The following is a 19,192-nucleotide window of genomic DNA, read 5'->3' on the forward strand; positions in this document are numbered from 1 at the left end:
ATGTCAGGAGCCCTTATGCCTGCACTCTTCGGAAATCTTTCGCCACCTACCGACAATGAGTTGTTGGTGACACAAAGATTGTGTCATAGGTGTGCAAATTAGTATTTAGGAACTTTTACATTTTTATTTAATTCAAATTGAGCATTAATTTGTGAGTTATTGTTATGTTTTACGGAAAAAAAATTGTAGGTGTTTCATGATCAATCATGTGTTCCAAGTGTGTAAAAGAGGGCATGACATTCCCTGTCGTGATACAAGGCAGGGTCAAGGGTCAAAGCCTCAACCACCAAGACCAAATGAAGACCTTCAAAACCATAGAGACCTTCATGGACCACACCATTTTCATATTTTTTTATAGATCCTAGATGGGAATGTGATACACCAAACAAACATCGCAAGGTTGTAAGCTTTTTTAAACAATAACTACAATGTCAGATTAATGCTTTACAATTTTGTTTATTATAGTTTTCTAACTTTTTTACCTCTAATCTTGGCCGAGTCTAGCAAGTCTTGCAGACTCGCTTGGACCCAAGTCTTGCGTCCCTGGTCCTTATTTTACCTAGCTCACCTCTGGACTTGTTGAATCTAGGCGAGTCCAAGCGAGTCTTGTAACTATGGTGCAGAGTGCCTTGTGACTTCAAGATTGACAAATTTTTGAGTATCATTTGACTCCAACTGTTAATTTTGTATCAGACTATAGCAAATTAGATAGCAATGACAAAAAACAAGTCAATGTGCACAAAGAACACCAATATACCCTGGGAAAACCTCCCTCTTGGAGGTGAAAAACCTAGCAACAAATCTCAAATCTTAATTAGACAATAACCATATGTATCTTTACAGTGAGCTTCAATACTTGAAGCTATCAACAAACCATGCACAGTAACCTAGGGCAGACTACAATGATGAACTTATCTGAAATGCAAGTGTTGATGTCACAAGGATGACGTTCACTAATCTAGAATGATGTTCACAGCCTTCAAGTATAGTTCGGTGACCTTCTAAATGAAGATTGTTGTCAGAAAGAACAGTAGCAGAGAGGTTCGCTGCCCTTGGATAGAGTTCACTGACCTTCCAAAGGTGTTCGATATGCTTCCAAAGGTGTTCATTGTGCTTCTACTAATGTTTGTTGTCTTCTAATAATGTTCGTTGTCTTCTAAATATGGTTCGCTCATCATAGAGATACTTTGCTAGAGGATACCGAAATAGGAATGTAGATGTTGAATGTGTATGATTACAATGAGGTTGACATTACATATATATGAGACACTAGCTTTCCAATTTGCCTTAGGTCGGCTAGGTAAATTAATTACAATGCAAAACATAAGGTTGGCACCAAACTCAAATAGCCCCACATGTTACACAAGCAAGATAGGACAGGGCTAAATCAAACGTGCTAGGTGTGCCAGGTCGGCCCTAGAAGGGCTCCGACCTAGCTACATACATCAACACTCCCTCTTAGCTAGGGAGGAGACCTTCACAAGATCTGAGATACATGGCTACTCCCATGAAAAGAACAAATGAATACAGCCACCATGGCTACTCCCATGGATGATGTTCACCATAGCTACTCCCAAAGGATGAACAAGCACAAATACTAAATCATAACATTCACCGTGCCTACTCGCAAAGGGTGGGTCCACCATACCTACTCGTAGAGGGTGGAAAAACACAAGTACATCATGGAATTTCTTCCATGACATCCATCATGCCTACTCGCAGAGGATGGATCCACCATGCCTACTCGCAAAGGGTGGAGGAAGGCTTTCACCCAAAGAAACGGGACTTGGACTTGGCAAGGCCAACTCAGAATCGAACTCGAGACTCGGAGTCAGACTCGGCTTCAGACTCAGCTAGACTTGGAAAAATGAAAAACTCAAGAAATTTAGAGATTTTTAAAGATTTTGGACCCCAGTCTATGTCTGGCCAAGTTTGGCCGAGTCTAGCCGAATCTGGCCGAGTTTAGCCGAGTTTGGCAAGTCTGGCCAAGTCCAAGCGAGTTTGGACCCCAGACTCGACCGAGTCCGAGTCCGAGCCCGGCAAACGCGAGGAGGGCAACTCAACTCGAGAATCGCCCAAACTCGGCGATTTTGGGCGATTCTTGTTTCTCTGCTTTCACCTCAAACTTCTCCCAGAGAAGAGTGCATTACCACCATGCCTACTCACAGAGAGTGGTTCCACCATGCCTACTCACAAAGAGTGGTTCCACCATGCCTACTTGCAGAGGGTGGAAGATGCATCTCAATGTATCACTGATGCTGAGACTCCCTCTCAACAAGGGCTTCATTCTCCACAACTCCTAGCTGGTCCCGAAAATGCACAAACTTCACTTTGGCAAGGGGGTTGATGAGAATGATAGTAAGCTCCAACAATTGTCCGAACAATCTTGCAAGGAGCTTCTGAAGCCACACTACTTCGCGAGTTGCCACACATGCTGCAATGTATTATGCTTTTGCAGTACCCAATGCCACTGAAGACTGTTTCCTGGTACACCAAGAAATCATGGCGGAACCCAAGCTGAAGCAAACTCCAGAAGTGCTCTTGCGATCAGTGACACGACCTGTCCAATCAGAATCTGAATAACCCTCCAAATTCAGAAGTGTTGGAGTACTTCAATCCATAGCCAACTGTGCTACGCAAGTACCTCAAGATGTGCTTGGTTGCAACTAGACATATCTGTCTTGGTTCACTCATGAATTGGCTAAGTGCACTCACTGCATAGCAAATATCTGGTCTAGTGTTAACTAGATACATCAAGGATCCAATCAACTGCATGTAAATGGTAGGATCCACAAGATCTGAACTAGCTGCAGCTTCCCTCAATTTCTTCAAGTTAGTTTCCATCAGAGTAGGCATGGACTTGCAGTCTAACATTCCAAACCTCTTCAAGATATCAATGGTGTATTTGCCTTGACTTAGGATGATCTCATTAGGCCTCTGCCATACTTCTAACCCTAGAAAGAGGTGCATGAGTCCTACGTCTTTCATCTCAAATTCTGAAGTCAACTCCTTCTTGCACCTGTGAATGAGATGATCTTCCCCTATATCAAATAAGTCATAAACATATAACACCTAGATCAACATTTCACCATTAAATACCTTGAAGTAGAGGTTCGGATCAGCATCATTCTTGCAGAAGCCTAAACCTGTCAAGTATCTATCAATCCTCTCATACCATGCACGAGGAGCCTGCTTAAGGCCATATAACGCTTTCTTCAGCTTGCATAAATGAGACTCCTTCCCATGGATCACGAAACCCTCAGGGTTGCTCAATGTAGACCTCTTCCTCAATCACACCATTGAGAAAGGTTGTCTTCACATCCATCTGATGTAGCTTCCATCCTTTTAGTTGTTGCAATGGCAATGATGGTCCTGATGGAAGTATATCGAGCAACTGGAGCAAATGTTTCTTCATAATCTATCCCTTCTTTCTGATAGAAACCAGGAGCCACGAATCTAGCCTTGTATTTTTCAATGCTACCATCAAATGCATGTTTGACCTTGAATAGCCACTTGGAAGATACAACTGACTTGCCCTTAGGTCTCGACACAATATCCCAAACATCATTCTTAAGGATGGATTGATATTCTTCGTCCATGGCATCTTTCCATACTTGCTGATTTGTGGCTTCCTCAACACCGATAGGCTCAGTCACAATGAGATTACACATCGAAGCAACATAACAAGAGAATTTCTGAGGCCTCCGACTTTCTCGAAATGTACCTCTAGGAGCCACGAATTGTTTTGCCTCCTGCATAGTGTTCCTTGCCCAAAGAGATCTCTTTTGAGATATAACAATATCTCTAGGCCCATCAGTAGGATCCATAGGTTCAACTGGATCATTGTGTATCTCAGGTTCTGAAGACTCCCTCTGGATCACAGGATCTGAAGTCTCCCTTTGAATCTCAGGATCATGATCAATATTCATGTCTTGAAGATGAGCTTTATCTTCTATCTCCATGCACGAACCCTTGGATTTCTTGAATGCAACATCTTCCTCAAATGTAACATCTCTACTAACCTCAATGTACCTATGTTCTAGAATGTAGATTTTGTAGGCCTTGGAAGATTCGTTGTAGCCCACAAATATTCCTCTCTTGCCAAAAGGTTCCAACTTGGTCCTCTTGTCCTTAGGCACATGTACATAAACTAGACATCCAAAGATCCTCAAGTGACTGATATCAGGTTTGATCCCAGAAAAGGCTTCTTCTGAAGTCATTTTCTTCAATATCCGATGAGGACATCTGTTCTGAATGTATACAGTTGTTCTAGAAGCTTCTGCCCATAGAAAAGTTAGAAGATCTTGATCAATAATCATGGCTTTTGCAGCTTAAACTATAGATCTATTCTTTCTTTCTGCAACCCCATTTTGCTGAGGGTTGTAAGGGACACAGAACTCCCTCGTGATCCCTACCTCAATACAAAAATCATGAAAGCTACCCGAGGTGTATTCACCTCCATTGTCAGACCTTAATACTTTAATTCTTTTTCCAAATAAATTTTCTACAAGTCTTTCTAGAGTAGTCATCTATGAAGCTTACATAATACAAGAATCCACTAGGAGATGTTGTTGAGACATGGACCAGCTAGGACTCGAACCTAGGACCTTCCATACGCTGCTGGAGTGCTCTACCACTGAGCTACTGGCCCCTCTTGAACCAATCCATCGTCGGTCTGGGTGTGGCTTATTTCCAAGACCAACACCCCCCCTTAAGCCACACCTCTCGTGTGCTTGGGGCTCCTAGCGTGGACCTGGCTCTGATACCATGTTGAGACATGGACCAGCTAGGACTCGAACCTAGGACATTCCATACGGTGCTGGAGTGCTCTACCACTGAGCTACTGGCCCCTACTGGACTAGTCCATCGTCGGACCGAGTGTGGCTTATTTCCAACACCAATAGATGCAACTAACACAGGTCCACATAAATCAAAATGCACAAGAGCTAATAATTTTTTTGACCTACTCTCACTATTATGAAATGGACTCTTAGTATTTTTACCCATAGCACAACCTTTACAAGTATCATTATGAACATGACTGAGTTTAGGCATACCTTTAACCATCTTCTCTAAGGTTGGAAGAGCCCAGAAGTGAAGATGTCCAAGTCTTCTATGCCACAGCTCACTTGAACTGGAGGAGTCATGAAGGAGAGCTTGGACTAGACGAGTAGAAAGCTTGTACAAGCTCTCATACCGGTTCCCAATCACACGAGCAGATTTGACGCTGGATTTATTTGGCCATGCGAGGACTCTTCCTTCTGAGAACGCAATTTGATAACCTTTATCCTCCAAGGCTGAGATGGAGATAAGGTTCCTAATGAATCCTCGCACGAACAGTGTTGTGAAATATGGATCGAAGAATAATGACAGCGATTCTGGAAGACTGATTGCCGTGAGTTATTGATCGTCTCCATCATTGAATCCAGTTTAAATACAAGAGGAAAGGTTGCCTACGTAGGGACATGTCCTTACCTGGCAGTTGCCACATATGGACATGTCCCTACGGAGGCAACCGTTCATAACAATTAGTTTGTTTATGTTTAATTTCCAAACTGTATGCTCTGTTAATATATCACTCTCCAGATAATAACCGATTTACCATCAGTTAGATTCACGAGGGCTATATCTTAACACTCCCTCTTAGCAGGAGTGGATCTAAGTAATTTTCTTGGGAGCATATTCTGTCATGACTTCCGACACAATTCGGGACAACATTTAATATAGTCTTGTCATGACAATAAACTCAATATCATGATATCCGGCTTAGTCCGGGACAATCACTTAAGAAGTCAATCATGAGATGATCACATACTTTAGGATCAAGATATCCGGCACAGTCCGGGACAACAACTTAATGTAGTCAATCTTGACACTTGGTCAACTATTGTCAAGATCGTCACCTTGAAATAGTAACCTTAAACATAAGAAGATCGTCATCTTCTTGAACACAGTTAGAATATTGCAATATACATTTTATTTATTTATTCATGAACAAATTACACATGGTAGGAATTTCATCCTAATAATCTCAATTATAATCTAGTCATACCAAGTTTACTTCTGAAGTATTCTATCTTCAATCTTGCAAGTGGTCAATCTTGCAAGTGGCTTGGTGAAGATATCAGCATTTTGTTCTTCAGTACTGATGTACACTAGTTTTATGACGTTTCGATCTACCATATCTCTTATGTAGTGATAAGGGATCTCAATATGTTTGGATCGATTGTGAAAAACTGGATTTACTGAGAGCTTGATACAGCTCTGATTATCACAGTGAATTATTGTTAAATTCAAAGTTTTTCCAAATAATCCAAATAATAACTTTCTTAGCCATACCGCTTCATGAGCTCCCATGGAGGTTGCCATATATTCTGCTTCGGTGGAGCTTTGTGCAACTGCTGATTGTTTTCTACTGAACCAAGATATCATAGCAGAACCAAGATTGAAGCAACACCTTGTAGTACTTTTCCGGTCAGTGGTACTTCCGGCCCAATCAGAATCAGAATATCCTTCAAGTTGAATCTCAACATTTTCATACTTTAAGCCAAGTCCAATTGTGCCTCGTAAATATCTTAGAATGTGTTTAGCAGCCATTAGATGTATCTTCTTAGGTTCACACATGAAGTGGCTTAATACATTTGTAGCATAGCAGATATCATGACGAGTATTTACCAAATACATGAGTGAACCGACGATTTGTCTATAGAGTGTGGGATCTGTAGGTTCTGAATCTTCTGCCTCAATTTTCAGCTTGTGCAAATTAGTTTCCATTGGTGTAGCTAATGGCTTACACTCCATCATCCCAAATCTAGTTAGAATATCTGTGGTGTACTTTCCTTGATTTAGGAAGATGTAGTTTTTCTTCTGCCATACTTCTAATCCCAGAAAATAATGTAGAAGCCCTAGATCCTTCATATCGAATTCTGCTACCAGATCTTGCTTACATTTCTCAATGAGATTATCCTCTCCTGTTATCAAAAGATCATCCACGTAAAGGACCAATATAATCATATTGCCATTTGAAGCCTTGAAGTAGATGTTGGGATCTGCTAGGTTCTTGGAGTACCCTAGTTTGGAGAGATAGTTGTCTATCCTTGCATACCAGGCCCTAGGTGCTTGTTTTAATCCATAGAGAGCTTTCTTTAGTTTACAAACATAGCAATTTTTATCACGTATGGTGAATCCTTCTGGTTGTTCTATATATACTTCTTCTTCAATTGAACCATTTAGGAAGGCAGTCTTTACGTCCATTTGGTGAATTTTCCATCCTTTGGATGCTGCAATTGCAATGATTGTTCTTACTGACATATACCGAGCAACTGGGGCAAATGTCTCTTCATAATCAATTCCTGCTTTTTGAGAGAATCCATTGGCCACAAAGCGAGCTTTATGTTTTTCAATGCTGCAATCAGATGCATATTTGATCTTGAATAACCACTTGGATGAGACAACTGATTTGTCTTTTGGTCTAGGCACTATATCCCAAACATCATTCTTTAGTATAGATTGATATTCTTCAACCATAGTATCTTTCCAAGCCTGTTTTGATAAGGCTTCTCTGACATTTGTTGATTCAGAATTTGTGAGTTCGATTAGAAGTGCAGCATAACATTTTAGAGTTCTTGTTCTCTTATTTTCTTTGGAAATTTCATTTGGTTCTACATTATTCTCTTCAATCATTTTCCTTGCCCATAGAGATCTTTTCTTGTTATTGAGTGTTTCAATATTTTCATCAACAAGAGGTTCAAAAACTCTTATGATGTCCTCCCTCTCAGTGTCTGAAGGTTTGGAATTTTCTATGATATTCTCCCTCTCAATCTCAGTTATGTGATCTTCTTCTTCTTTAGTAATGTTATCATCCTCAGGTTCTTTGAGTGTAGTGTTTTCTTCAAACTTTACATCTCTACTTATCTCAACAGATTTCTTCCCTGGAATGTAAATGTGATATCCTTTAGTATTTTCACTATAGCCAATGAAGATACCTCTTTTTCCGGATGGTTCTAGTTTTGTCCTCTTTTCTTTAGGAACATGTATATATACGGGACAGCCAAATATCCTTAAATGACTTAAGTCTGGTTTGTTCCCTGTAAAAGCTTCTTCAGGAGTTATGTTTTCTAGAACTGAGTGCGGACATCTGTTTGAATGTAGACTACTGTATTTGAAGCTTCTGCCCAAAATGAAGTGTGTAAGTTTTGGTCATGCATCATGGCTTTTGCTGCTTCAATTATGGTTCTGTTCTTTCTTTCTGCTACTCCATTCTGTTGTGGATTATATGGTACAATATACTCCCTCTTAATCCCAACAGAATTACAAAAGTCTTTGAAGTTGTCAGATGTATATTCTCCCCCATTGTCGGATCTTAACACCTTAATTTTCTTCCCTGACTAGTTTTCTACTAGTGCCTTGAATTCTTTGAACTTAGATAGTACTTCATTTGAGTCTTTGCACTTTAGAAAATATATCCATGTTTTTCGAGAGTAGTCGTCAACAAAGATTATGTAGTATAAGGATCCAGTTAGGGATGGTGTTGGCATGGGACTGCATAGGTCTGAGTGAATTAGTTCTAAAATAACTTTTGATTTGTGCTCACTTGAGGGAAAAGAAACTTTCACATTCTTTCCCAAGGCACATCCTTTGCAAATGCCTATGTGTTCAGATTTTAGTTGGGGCAGTCCTGAAGTAATCTTCTTTATGTTGGATAGAGCACTATATCTTAGGTGTCCTAATCTTTTGTGCCATAATTCATTATTATTTGAAACTTCAAGATTTAGTGCTTCCTTTTGATCACTGCATAGTTTGTATAGGCTACCATCTCTTGAACCTACTGTTATGGCATTTTTTATATTTGTATTTTTAGGCCAGAGTAGAACTTTATCTTCATTGAAGGTAACCCGATATCCTTGATCAGCTAGGCCTGAGATTGAGACTAGATTTCTTTTTATTCCATGTACAAACAGAACATCCTTTAATTGTAGAGATACTCCATTTCTTAGTTTGATAGTACAGGTCCCTATTCCTTTCACAGGATATGTGGAGTTATCTCCAATAGTAACCTCTTCACTTGAGTGCCCGTTAAGTGTTTCAAACTGATTTCTGAATCCAATTATATGCCTTGATGCTCCATTGTCTACGATCCAAGTATTTTTATTTGTATTTATTTCGCTTGATAGGGCTAAGAAGAAAAGTTAGTTTTCTACTATGACTTCGGCTAGAGTAGCTTGTGTTTTCTTCCTTTCTGGACAATTCCTGTGAGTGTGGCCATATTTGTCGCATTTGTAACACTGAATTTTAGACATATCTCTTTTCTGATGGTTTTTATTTCCTCTCTTCCGTTTGGAGAACTTTTTATTTTTGTTGAAGGTATTTGTATTAAGTGCTTGGATTTCTCCTTCTTTATTTGTCCCTAATCCTCTTGAGATTAGTCAAGATTCCTCTTGAATGCACTCATTCTTAAGTTGTTCAAATTTGGGTAAGGGGGGTGTTCTGCTAATACATTGAATGTAGGATTCCCATGAAATTGGTAATCCTCTTAGGGCTATGAGAGAGATTTCTTGATCATCTATCTCATTTCTAATAGTTTGTAATTGGTCTTTTACTTCAGATATCCTTGAAAAGTATGTAGATATTGTATCATCTTTATTAATCTTTATGTTTAAAAGTTGTTGTTTCAAGGTTAACATTCTGCTCGTATTGTTAACTTCATATGTATTTTTAATGGTTTTAAATACTTCATATGCTTTAGGCAGTCTGGCTATAGATGGAAGAATATGATCTTTGACTGAGTCAATAATTATTTTCTTTGCTTTATTATTACACCTTTTCCAGGTAGATTTCTCTGGTTCATCATTTGGCATGTCTAGATTTTCTTCTATGTAAGACTCTAATTCTAGTTCTTCAAGAATGGCAATGATTCGTATCTTCCAGGAAACGAAGTTGGAGGCTCCTTCGAGTCTATCTTCCACTCTCATATTACTTGACATTTTGAATATTTTCTTAGTCGGATATATCCTCTGCGTATATAGCCTCTGCGTTGATTTGTTATTTACTTCCGATAAATGCTTATGAGTAATATGGCTGTCTAATTTATTCTCTTAATATGCTGGCTCTGATACCATGTTGTGAAATATGGATCGAAGAATAATGACAGCAATTCTGGAAGACTGATTGCCGTGAGTTATTGATCGTCTCCATCATTGAATCCGGTTTAAATACAAGAGGAAAGGTTGCCTATGTAGGGACATGTCCATACGTGGCAGTTGCCACGTATGGACATGTCCCTACGGAGGCAACCGTTCATAACAATTAGTTTGTTTATGTTTAATTTCCAAACTGTATGCTCTGTTAATATATCACTCTCCAAATAATAACCGATTTACCATCAGTTAGATTCACAAGGGCTATATCTTAACAAACAGGACATCACTGAGATGAAGAGAGATTCCCGAATCAAGGTTGAGGGAAGTAGCATCGAACCCTCTCACAAAATAGCGTGCATCATCTCCAATGATGACTTGGAGATTAGACTCCCTCTCAACCAAATCTGAAAGGTGCTCCTGATAGCCATTAATGTATCTAGAAGCTCCACTATCAATCAGCCAGGTATCACTGTCTGTGGGAACATTGCTTGACAGGGCTGAAATGAAGAGGAATTCATTGGAGTTGTCTTTCGCTTCGTTCTGATTTGAAACTTCATTGATGTTGACCCCTTGTTGCATCGGTCTTGACTGGTAGTCTCTTGCATAGTGACCAAACTTGTCACATCTGAAACACTGAATGCGAGAGAGGTCTTTCTTCTTCTTCTTGGAATCAAGTGCAAATGTTGACTCTTGATCTCTACTCCTCTTGAAGTTGCCTTTCTTCCAATTCCCTCCTTTCTTCTTGACGGATTGAGCAGCAAGAACATGAGAGTCTTCACCATGAGGGCTCTTGATAATACCTCTTGCAGCCAACCTCGATTCCTCTTGAATGCAATCAGCACGGAGGCGGTCAAACTTGGGAAATTTGGATCTCCCACTTATGCCTTGGATAAATGGCTCCCATGAGTGAGGAAGACCATTCAATGCAAGCATGACTAGGTCCTTGTCCACAACTTCATCTCCAATGGCGCTGAGCTGATCTCTCAATTCTGAAATTTTCATGAAGTAGGTGATGACAGAATCTCCCTTCGCCATCTTGACTTGATGAAGCTGCTGACGCAATGCAAGTGCTCTACTTGTGTTGTTTGATCTCATACATCCCCTCCAATGTCTTGAACATATCTCTGGCTAAAGGCATCTTGGAGATGATAAGAACAAGATGATCTTTCACGGAATCAATGAAGATCTTCATGGCTTTGACTGCATTCTTCTTGAATTGAAGCCTTGCATCTTGATCTTCAGGTTCAGATTGCTCCCTTGCACGAACTCCAAAAGATCATTTTCTTCTACGGTGACAAGAATTCTGAATTTCCATGAGGTGAAATTTGATGCTCCTTCAAGTCTGTCCTCAACTTTCAGACCATACACCATCTTGAATGCTGAAAATGGTGTGAAGAATGTGAAGTAGGAGCGCTGCTACAAGGTCTGATCACAACTGAGACAACCTTAGCTCTGATACCATGTTAATTTTGTATCAGACTATAGCAAATTAGATAGCAATGACAAAAAACAAGTCAATGTGCACAAAGAACACCAATATACCCTGGGAAAACCTCCCTCTTGGAGGTGAAAACCCCAACAACAAATCTCAGATCTTTATTAGGCAATAACCAAATGTATCTTTACAATGAGCTTCAATACTTGAAGCTATCAACAAACTATGCACAGTAACCTAGGGCAGACTGCAATGATGAACTTATCTGAAATACAGGTGTTGCTGTCACAAGGATGAAGTTTGCTGATCTAGAATGATGTTCATGGCCTTCAAGTATAGTTCAGTGACCTTCCAAATGAAGACTGCTGTCAGAAAGAACAGTAGCAGAGAGGTTCGCTGCCCTTGGATGGAGTTCGCTGACCTTCCAAAGGTGTTCGCTATGCTTCCAAAGGTGTTCGCTGTGCTTCTACTAATGTTCACTGTCTTCTAATAACGTTCGCTGTCTTCTGAATATGATTCGCTGATCACAGAGATACTTTGCCGTAGGATACCGAAATAGGAATGTAGATGCTGAACGTGTGTGATTACAATGAGGTTGACATTACATATATATGAGACACTAGCCTTCCAATTTGCCTTAGGTCGGCTAGGTAAATTAATTACAATGCAAAACATAAGGTTGGCGCCAAACTCAAATAGCCCCACACATTACACAAGCAAGATAGGACAGGGCTAAATCAAACGTGCTAGGTGTGCAAGGTCGGCCCTAGAAGGGCTCCGACCTAGCTACATACATCCACACCGACAACACATGCATGCGTTGATACCGAAGAGGGATGCATGTGTTGATAACCCTATATTTTGTTTAGATATAGGCCCCAAAAGAATGGATCTAAAAATTAGCTGCATGGAGCAGCTTAGCATTCAACAGGCTTTTGTGAAAGTCAAGGTTGCCTCAAGTTTCCAGGATAGGGGGACACGTCCCAAGATGCCAATTTTTCGAGCCAATTTTGGGGATGGCGAGGGAACAGCTATATAAAATATAGGGAAAGTTTCAAATATATAGAGAAATTTGAAATGTTTATATGAAAACATGGATAAAACATGCATATATACATTATATTCATATGAAAACATGGATAAAGCATGCATGTATACATTATAGAACCTTAACAATAAAATTTGTGTTCAGAAATTAGAATTCATTGTCAATACTCAATATGCATTCAGAATTCAGAATTCATTGTCAAAACATTATTAATAAGTGATCCCACGAAACTATTTGCCCGTCATCATTCAACAACTGTGTGCAGTCATATGTCTTTCTGTTAGCAAAAAATGGTTACAGCTATATTCTCTTATTCCACAGCTTTCCACTTTGTCTTACAGCTGTATGCTTTCATTCTACAGCTCTAAGCAGTCATACTTTTGTTCATCCTACAGCTGTATGCAGTTGCATGTTTGCCCATTGTTGGAAAAAAGTTATATTTGTATACTCTTATTCTACAGTTGTATGCTTTCTTTCTATGGATCGTGTCACAATCCAGTTCATTTTATAGCTAATCTGCTCATTCTACTGTTGTCTGCAGTCCAAAAGAATTCATTGTCAATAGTCATAAAGAAAATGTTTTTTGATTTGAGTTTTTTTTTAATGGCTGCCTGGAGCCGGGGATGTCCGGCCATCCCCAAGATGGTCAGGGGCCGTCCCCAAGACGGCGCCAAGCAGTGGTGTCCCTGGGTTTCCGGGACGTTTCCAGCGAAAATGTGCAGATCAGGGACACCTAGGGTATGTCCCCAGGACAGGGATGGGATTTTTAGGCCCAGGGACGCATCCCCAGGTAACATAACAGAAAGTGTTTTTGGAAAAAAGTTCCATATATGGAGCTTTTTTATTATAATCTTGATTATGAACATTAAAACCTATAAAGGCTGATACTGAGACCACAAGCATGTTGTTTTATATTAAGCAACAAGGCTGGGGCAAACTGATGAAATTGAGGAAGTGCTTTTGAATTATTAGGAATACTGTTTATCTGTCTTTCTTTTTGGTAAGGTCATCAATAGTCTGGGTTTCACATCCACAAAAGTTGCAAGCTACACAGGAGTACATGTACATTTTGTGGGGTCAACAATGCAAACATATCTTGCTGAGATATAAGACAGCCCAAGAATGCCCTGATGTTTATGATCAGGTAATTCTTTAAAAGGTCAGACTCTTACCATAAAGATGTACAAGAAAATTGTCACATATATAAGTATCTCATGAATATTGTGTTATCATTGATAACACAATAAGAAGAATAAGTTGAGTCTCGCTAGACATGCTAGAAAGATTATTAGCAATTCAAGGCATTGCACCCAACATTTGGCTAAATGGATTTTGGGCCACAACCATGGTAGCAAGGATGAACAAAGCAGGGCATGTGGCCCCAACCAAGGGCAAATGGATTCCCACTACACCAATCATCAAACCCAATGGAGACCACATTAATTAGCACCCACATAATGGCTATACGTTGGATCTAGGAATTCCAACAACGTTCCCAAAACATTGTGGGAATCTATGGAGGTCTACTCCTTAATGGTGGCAATATTGACTACATCAACTCCAACACTACTCTATGAAATGTAGGGGTGACTGCAACCTTCTTTTGATGCTAATCTACTCCTATTCTAATGTGCCAAGGAAAAAGGTCAGAAGGGTGGATATAGTTCAAAGAAACAAAGACAAAAGGAGGGGATGTGCCAAGAAAAAACAGATAAATTTGAATATCCTTTTAATGTTCAACACTCCCTCGAAATTCACATGTAGAGTGCAGACAAAGGTGATTCAACTTACTTGCATAGTCTAACTAACAAGAAAAATCCATTCCATTCAATAGAACTTAATGCATCACATAACAAACAATCATCAAAGCTATTTATTTTTTAGATGGATTCCACTTGAGGAGAATGAGCAAGCACAAATCACTTAAACAGATTGCATCCAAGAATCTCTTCAAGAAGAAACCTTAAGTAACAAAATGTCGTGACGAGTTCATTACAAGTCAAAAGATAGTTAAAAGAGGGGCAAAGCCCATATTTATACACAAAGGCAAGCCACACAATCATGCCACATACAGTGATCTAAGCTATAGAAGAATTGTAGTACAATAGAAAAGAGCGAGGGCAAATGTAGGGAGAAGAGGAATCTCTGTCTGATGATCAATTGCAGATGTTGAATAGACTGCTCAAATGTGTGAGGAAGACAGTTAACACCCCTGAATCTACGATGAAACTACATGTGAGGAGCTCAAAGGAGAATTTGTTAACCAATCATAGTGTGCCCATGAGATTTCATTGTGGATGATCGTCAAATGAAGTCACAGAAGTGATTCAACATCAACCAGGGTATTCTTCTGGAATGTGTGCTTGGTGATTGGGGGCTTCAACAGACAATTGAACACTCACACTTCCAGTTTGAAAGCTAAGTGAGTGCAAATAAACAAGACATTTGAGGTGAGTAAGCAAGACATTTGAGATGAGTGAGCAAGATGAAAGCACGAGTGGGTTCAAGAGGACTGTCACTAAATGTTACCACTCACAGATTTCCACTGGAAAAAGAATACACCATCAGAGATGAATGCAAGTGGTAGAACCTACGCACTTTGGGGTCTGCTAAAAGAGACATGTCTACATCATCTAATCAAGGAATCAACAGCTATCATACTTTTGTTCTAACAAGAGAGCCTTGAAATATTTCAAAGTTCCACTCAACTAAAGGATCCCAACTCCAAGAGATATTATACCTGAACAGGATTGCTTGGAGGAGAACAGGGACCTATCAATCCCACTTCTATTTAGGATGCATTCTGAGACCTTTGAGGATGGAAAAGTAATGCACTACAAAGTTCTTGCGATCAATGGTGTGCATAGCAAAGCACTACACTTGACAAATGTGCATTCAATCATTATGACCTTAAATGATCCTTTCCAAATGACTACACATAAGCTGGTCCTCAATATTAGTATATTAAGTTAAATCAGCATTGGTATAATTGTTCTCTCAAAGTTGTAAGGATCCTTGACTCAAGGGTATTTGATGGCCATGACTGATATAGATGGTCAGCTATGTAACACCACGCTAATAGGAAATGGTGAGGGAGTGATGATTTATAACCATCAATGATTGCATCCATGTTTAAAAGATTTACCTTATGAAAACTTCATCAGATATTTCAAAAAGAAAAAATATTTAACCACTCACAAAATTTAATCCTACATAACATCTAGTTGAGACTGAACCTCATTCCATATTTTTTGTACATTTATTTTTTCTATAGGTCAGATTTAGTCCAACCCTTCAGAGATGACAACAAATTAAAATATTTAGTTATTTACAAAATTCACCCAACATAGCATCAAGTGGAGACTGAACTTCATTCCTGTACTTTCAGCCAAAGAAAATAATTAATTTTTTATAAGAGTTTAGTGTGACTTTGTTATATATATGTAAACAACTGACCAAATATTTTATTAGAGGGCAGACTGACATTGTATTGCACAGTTTGCAGGTGAAAAATTCATCATGACAGACTCTTGTTTTTGAAAGTAGCTTTCCAATCCTTACGACTAGTATCCATAATCATGCTTGCATGTGATTCAAAGAAAAATTTGATTGGGACTATCAATAAATAGCATTCCTAAGTGCCATGTGTTTCACAAGTGCAGATAAACACTAATGTAACTCACCTTGCGAAAACCAACAGGGGCTGGTTTAAAAACTTGCATTTGCTGCTCACAGGGAAGAGCTGCATATATAGGTACAACCAAAATTTTTTGCATGTTTTCAGGCAAGTGTTCAGCACGTTCTCGAAGAAGTCTCTCCATGGACTCAATTTCTTCTTGCCCAGTCAAGAATACAAGAATATCCCCTGGTGCCTCCTCCATGTGAATCTGGATGATCAAATACCCATTATAGTTAAAAATAGATGTTTATCTATTGGTAGCATAGTCATTCATAAAAAGGCAATGAGTTTACTCTACTAATGCACAAAATATAAAACAATGCTCCTAGGAGATGTCAGGTTAAGATAGAATGCAAACAATAGTAAATGTAGCTGTAGAAGTTAATAGTTCACAGATATTACTATCAAAGTTATTTTCTCTCACAACCAGAATAATGCCTGAAATAAAATGATAGGATTAGTTGGCATCATTTTATTCTTTTTAATTCACATCAAATTGAAAACAAAAGGCAACTAACAGCTACCTGAAAGACAGTGACCAATGATGCATCAAGATAGTCTGGCTCTACAGTGTATGTATACATGATTTCTACAGGAAACTGTCGTCCTTGAATGTAAACAGCTTTTGCACCATCAAAATATTCAGAAAAAACCCTAGCATCCAAAGTTGCAGACATGACTACCAATTTTAAGGGATCCACTTTTGCATCCGAAGGTAACTTGCACCTTTTCATAACTGAACTATCATTTTCATTCAAGTTGTCTCTATTTTCTTGCATTGATTGTTTAAAGTCTTCATTTTCTTTTTCCATATGATCATTTTTCCTACCAACTGAAAGAGATCTTCTCTTTTGTACATCTTTCAACAGGCCTAATAGCACATCCGTGTGTACTGTTCTCTCATGTGCCTCATCTACAATGATTACAGAATACTTAAGAAGAAGTGGGTCCAGCAAAGCTTCCCTGCACATCATTAAAAGTATATGTGAAAAAAACAATTACGTACCTCATAACACTTCTATTTTTAAATTATATAATTTAATACAATATAATTGGCATTTAGTCTCTAATTATCTTAAGCCACTGAGATATGATTTTTATTTTATTTGTTTTTCAAGACTCCACCCTGCAAAAGTTGCCTTAACAGTAATTTCAGTATATTCAAGTTATAAACATCTTTATCTAGGCTTCAGAAAGGAACGGCCATATAAATGTTTCGCAAAAAAAGACAAAACCCACCTCAGCAACATGCCATCTGTCATGTACTTGATCCTGGTTGTTCTAGATGTTGCATCTTCGAACCTGATTGAATATCCAACCTCCTCACCCAACTTGACAGAAGCTTCCTCAGCCACTCTTGTGGCAACTGTAACAGCAGCAACTCGCCGAGGTTGAGTAACCCCAATGACCTTCCCACCATGACAAAAACCAGCATTGAACAAGAATTGTGGCAATTCTGCAGCCATAATTATAAAAGTAAAATATTTTATTGACTCAAGATGTGAGCAGTGAAATCTTACTAGCATTCTTTCATATTAAAAAAAAAATCCAGATTTCAACCAAGCACAAAGTTAGTTGTATGTGCATTTCCTAGTTGCATTTCACACCCCTTGTGTAACATTGCAGAGAAGATCTGCACCAGATGTTGGCTGATCAATTATTCTCATATTCACAACTAATAACCTCCCAATTGTGTTACTCTACTCCATGTACGAAGCTGTTGGATGTGTTGATGTGAATTTCTTTTTCATCTACAATATGAGAAATTGTAGGTTTCCACAAAGCTGCACAGTAATCTAAATACTTCTTCAGATGCTTATCATTTTCATGGAAGATACAGTTAAGAGAGACAAGACAACACAACCAATTTCCAGCATTCAGTTTTTAACATTTAGATTCAATGAAGAATATTTTGGTGCCACCAAGCCATTTAGTGTAAGGAAATAAATTTGCAAAACAGCATTTATTACTTCAAGAGGCACAACTATAATGGCAGCTAAGGGAATTAGAATGGAGTGAGTGGATAACAAAAAACCAATGTTGTATGGACACAGATCATGGGGAATCTTTCAAAAGTTTGTAATATAACATCCAAAACTGTTTTCGGCCAACCAGTTGGAGTGACTGGAGGGTATATATATATATATATATATATATATATATATATATATATATATATATATATATATATATATATATATATATATATATATATATATATATATATATATATATATATATATATATATATATATATATATATATATATATAAAATTTAAATTTATACATACCTCTAGTCTGGTTGTGATTGCACGAGAATTAATCAAAATGTAGCGAAAAAAATTAAATAAACTAGTCCGCAATTCCACAGGCCAAGGAAAAATTAAAATGCAAAAAAAGATTGTGCGGTCGTGTTGGAATAGGACCCAGAAGAAAAGATTGTTGAAGCAAAAAAGAACATTCCGTTTGTCTTCGTCATTCACATTCAAAATTTATTGATACAAAATATATAATATATATTTGCACAATTTTATGTTTTTTTATTAAATTTCAAAAATTTGTGACAGTTCTTTTTAAATCAAATCCTACAGTATCCTATTCAGCTACAAAATGACGGTTTTTTGGGCAGAGGGGGGTAAAATATCTAACATGTATCCATGTCATACAGCACATCCGCATTAAGTACAACAATACACACACCTGGGGAGGAGGTTCAGCATATCCAACTACTCTACAAAAACCCCTTAACATAAATTGAGGGCCATTTGCTTATCAAATTAATAATAAATAATAAATATTAATATTTGAATATAGAGAACTAAGAGAAGACATTTAATTCTTTAAATTATCTTTTACCTTATGTAAGATAAGGACTTGATGTGTTATTTAA

General features: G+C 38.4%; 1 protein-coding gene and 1 non-coding gene across 4 annotated transcripts in view; both read right to left on the minus strand.

The window, feature by feature from the left end:
• LOC131045330 (pre-mRNA-splicing factor ATP-dependent RNA helicase DEAH10) overlaps positions 1-19,192 on the minus strand; it is a 103,565-nt gene that overhangs the window by 56,960 nt on the left and 27,413 nt on the right. For all 3 annotated transcript variants that reach the window (XM_057978906.2, XM_057978905.2, XM_057978907.2), the window contains 3 exons: positions 17,541-17,757; positions 16,826-17,264; positions 16,306-16,509 (listed from right to left, as the gene is read on the minus strand). In XM_057978906.2, the coding sequence (XP_057834889.2) occupies positions 16,306-16,509; positions 16,826-17,264; positions 17,541-17,757 (860 nt within the window). The remainder of the gene's footprint in view (positions 1-16,305; positions 16,510-16,825; positions 17,265-17,540; positions 17,758-19,192) is intronic.
• On the minus strand, positions 4,779-4,850 carry TRNAG-ACC (transfer RNA glycine (anticodon ACC)). The gene has a single exon. It is a non-coding gene; the product is annotated as a tRNA-Gly (tRNA).

This window comes from Cryptomeria japonica, chromosome 8 (genome assembly GCF_030272615.1).
Source record: "Cryptomeria japonica chromosome 8, Sugi_1.0, whole genome shotgun sequence".
Lineage (NCBI taxonomy): Eukaryota > Viridiplantae > Streptophyta > Pinopsida > Cupressales > Cupressaceae > Cryptomeria > Cryptomeria japonica.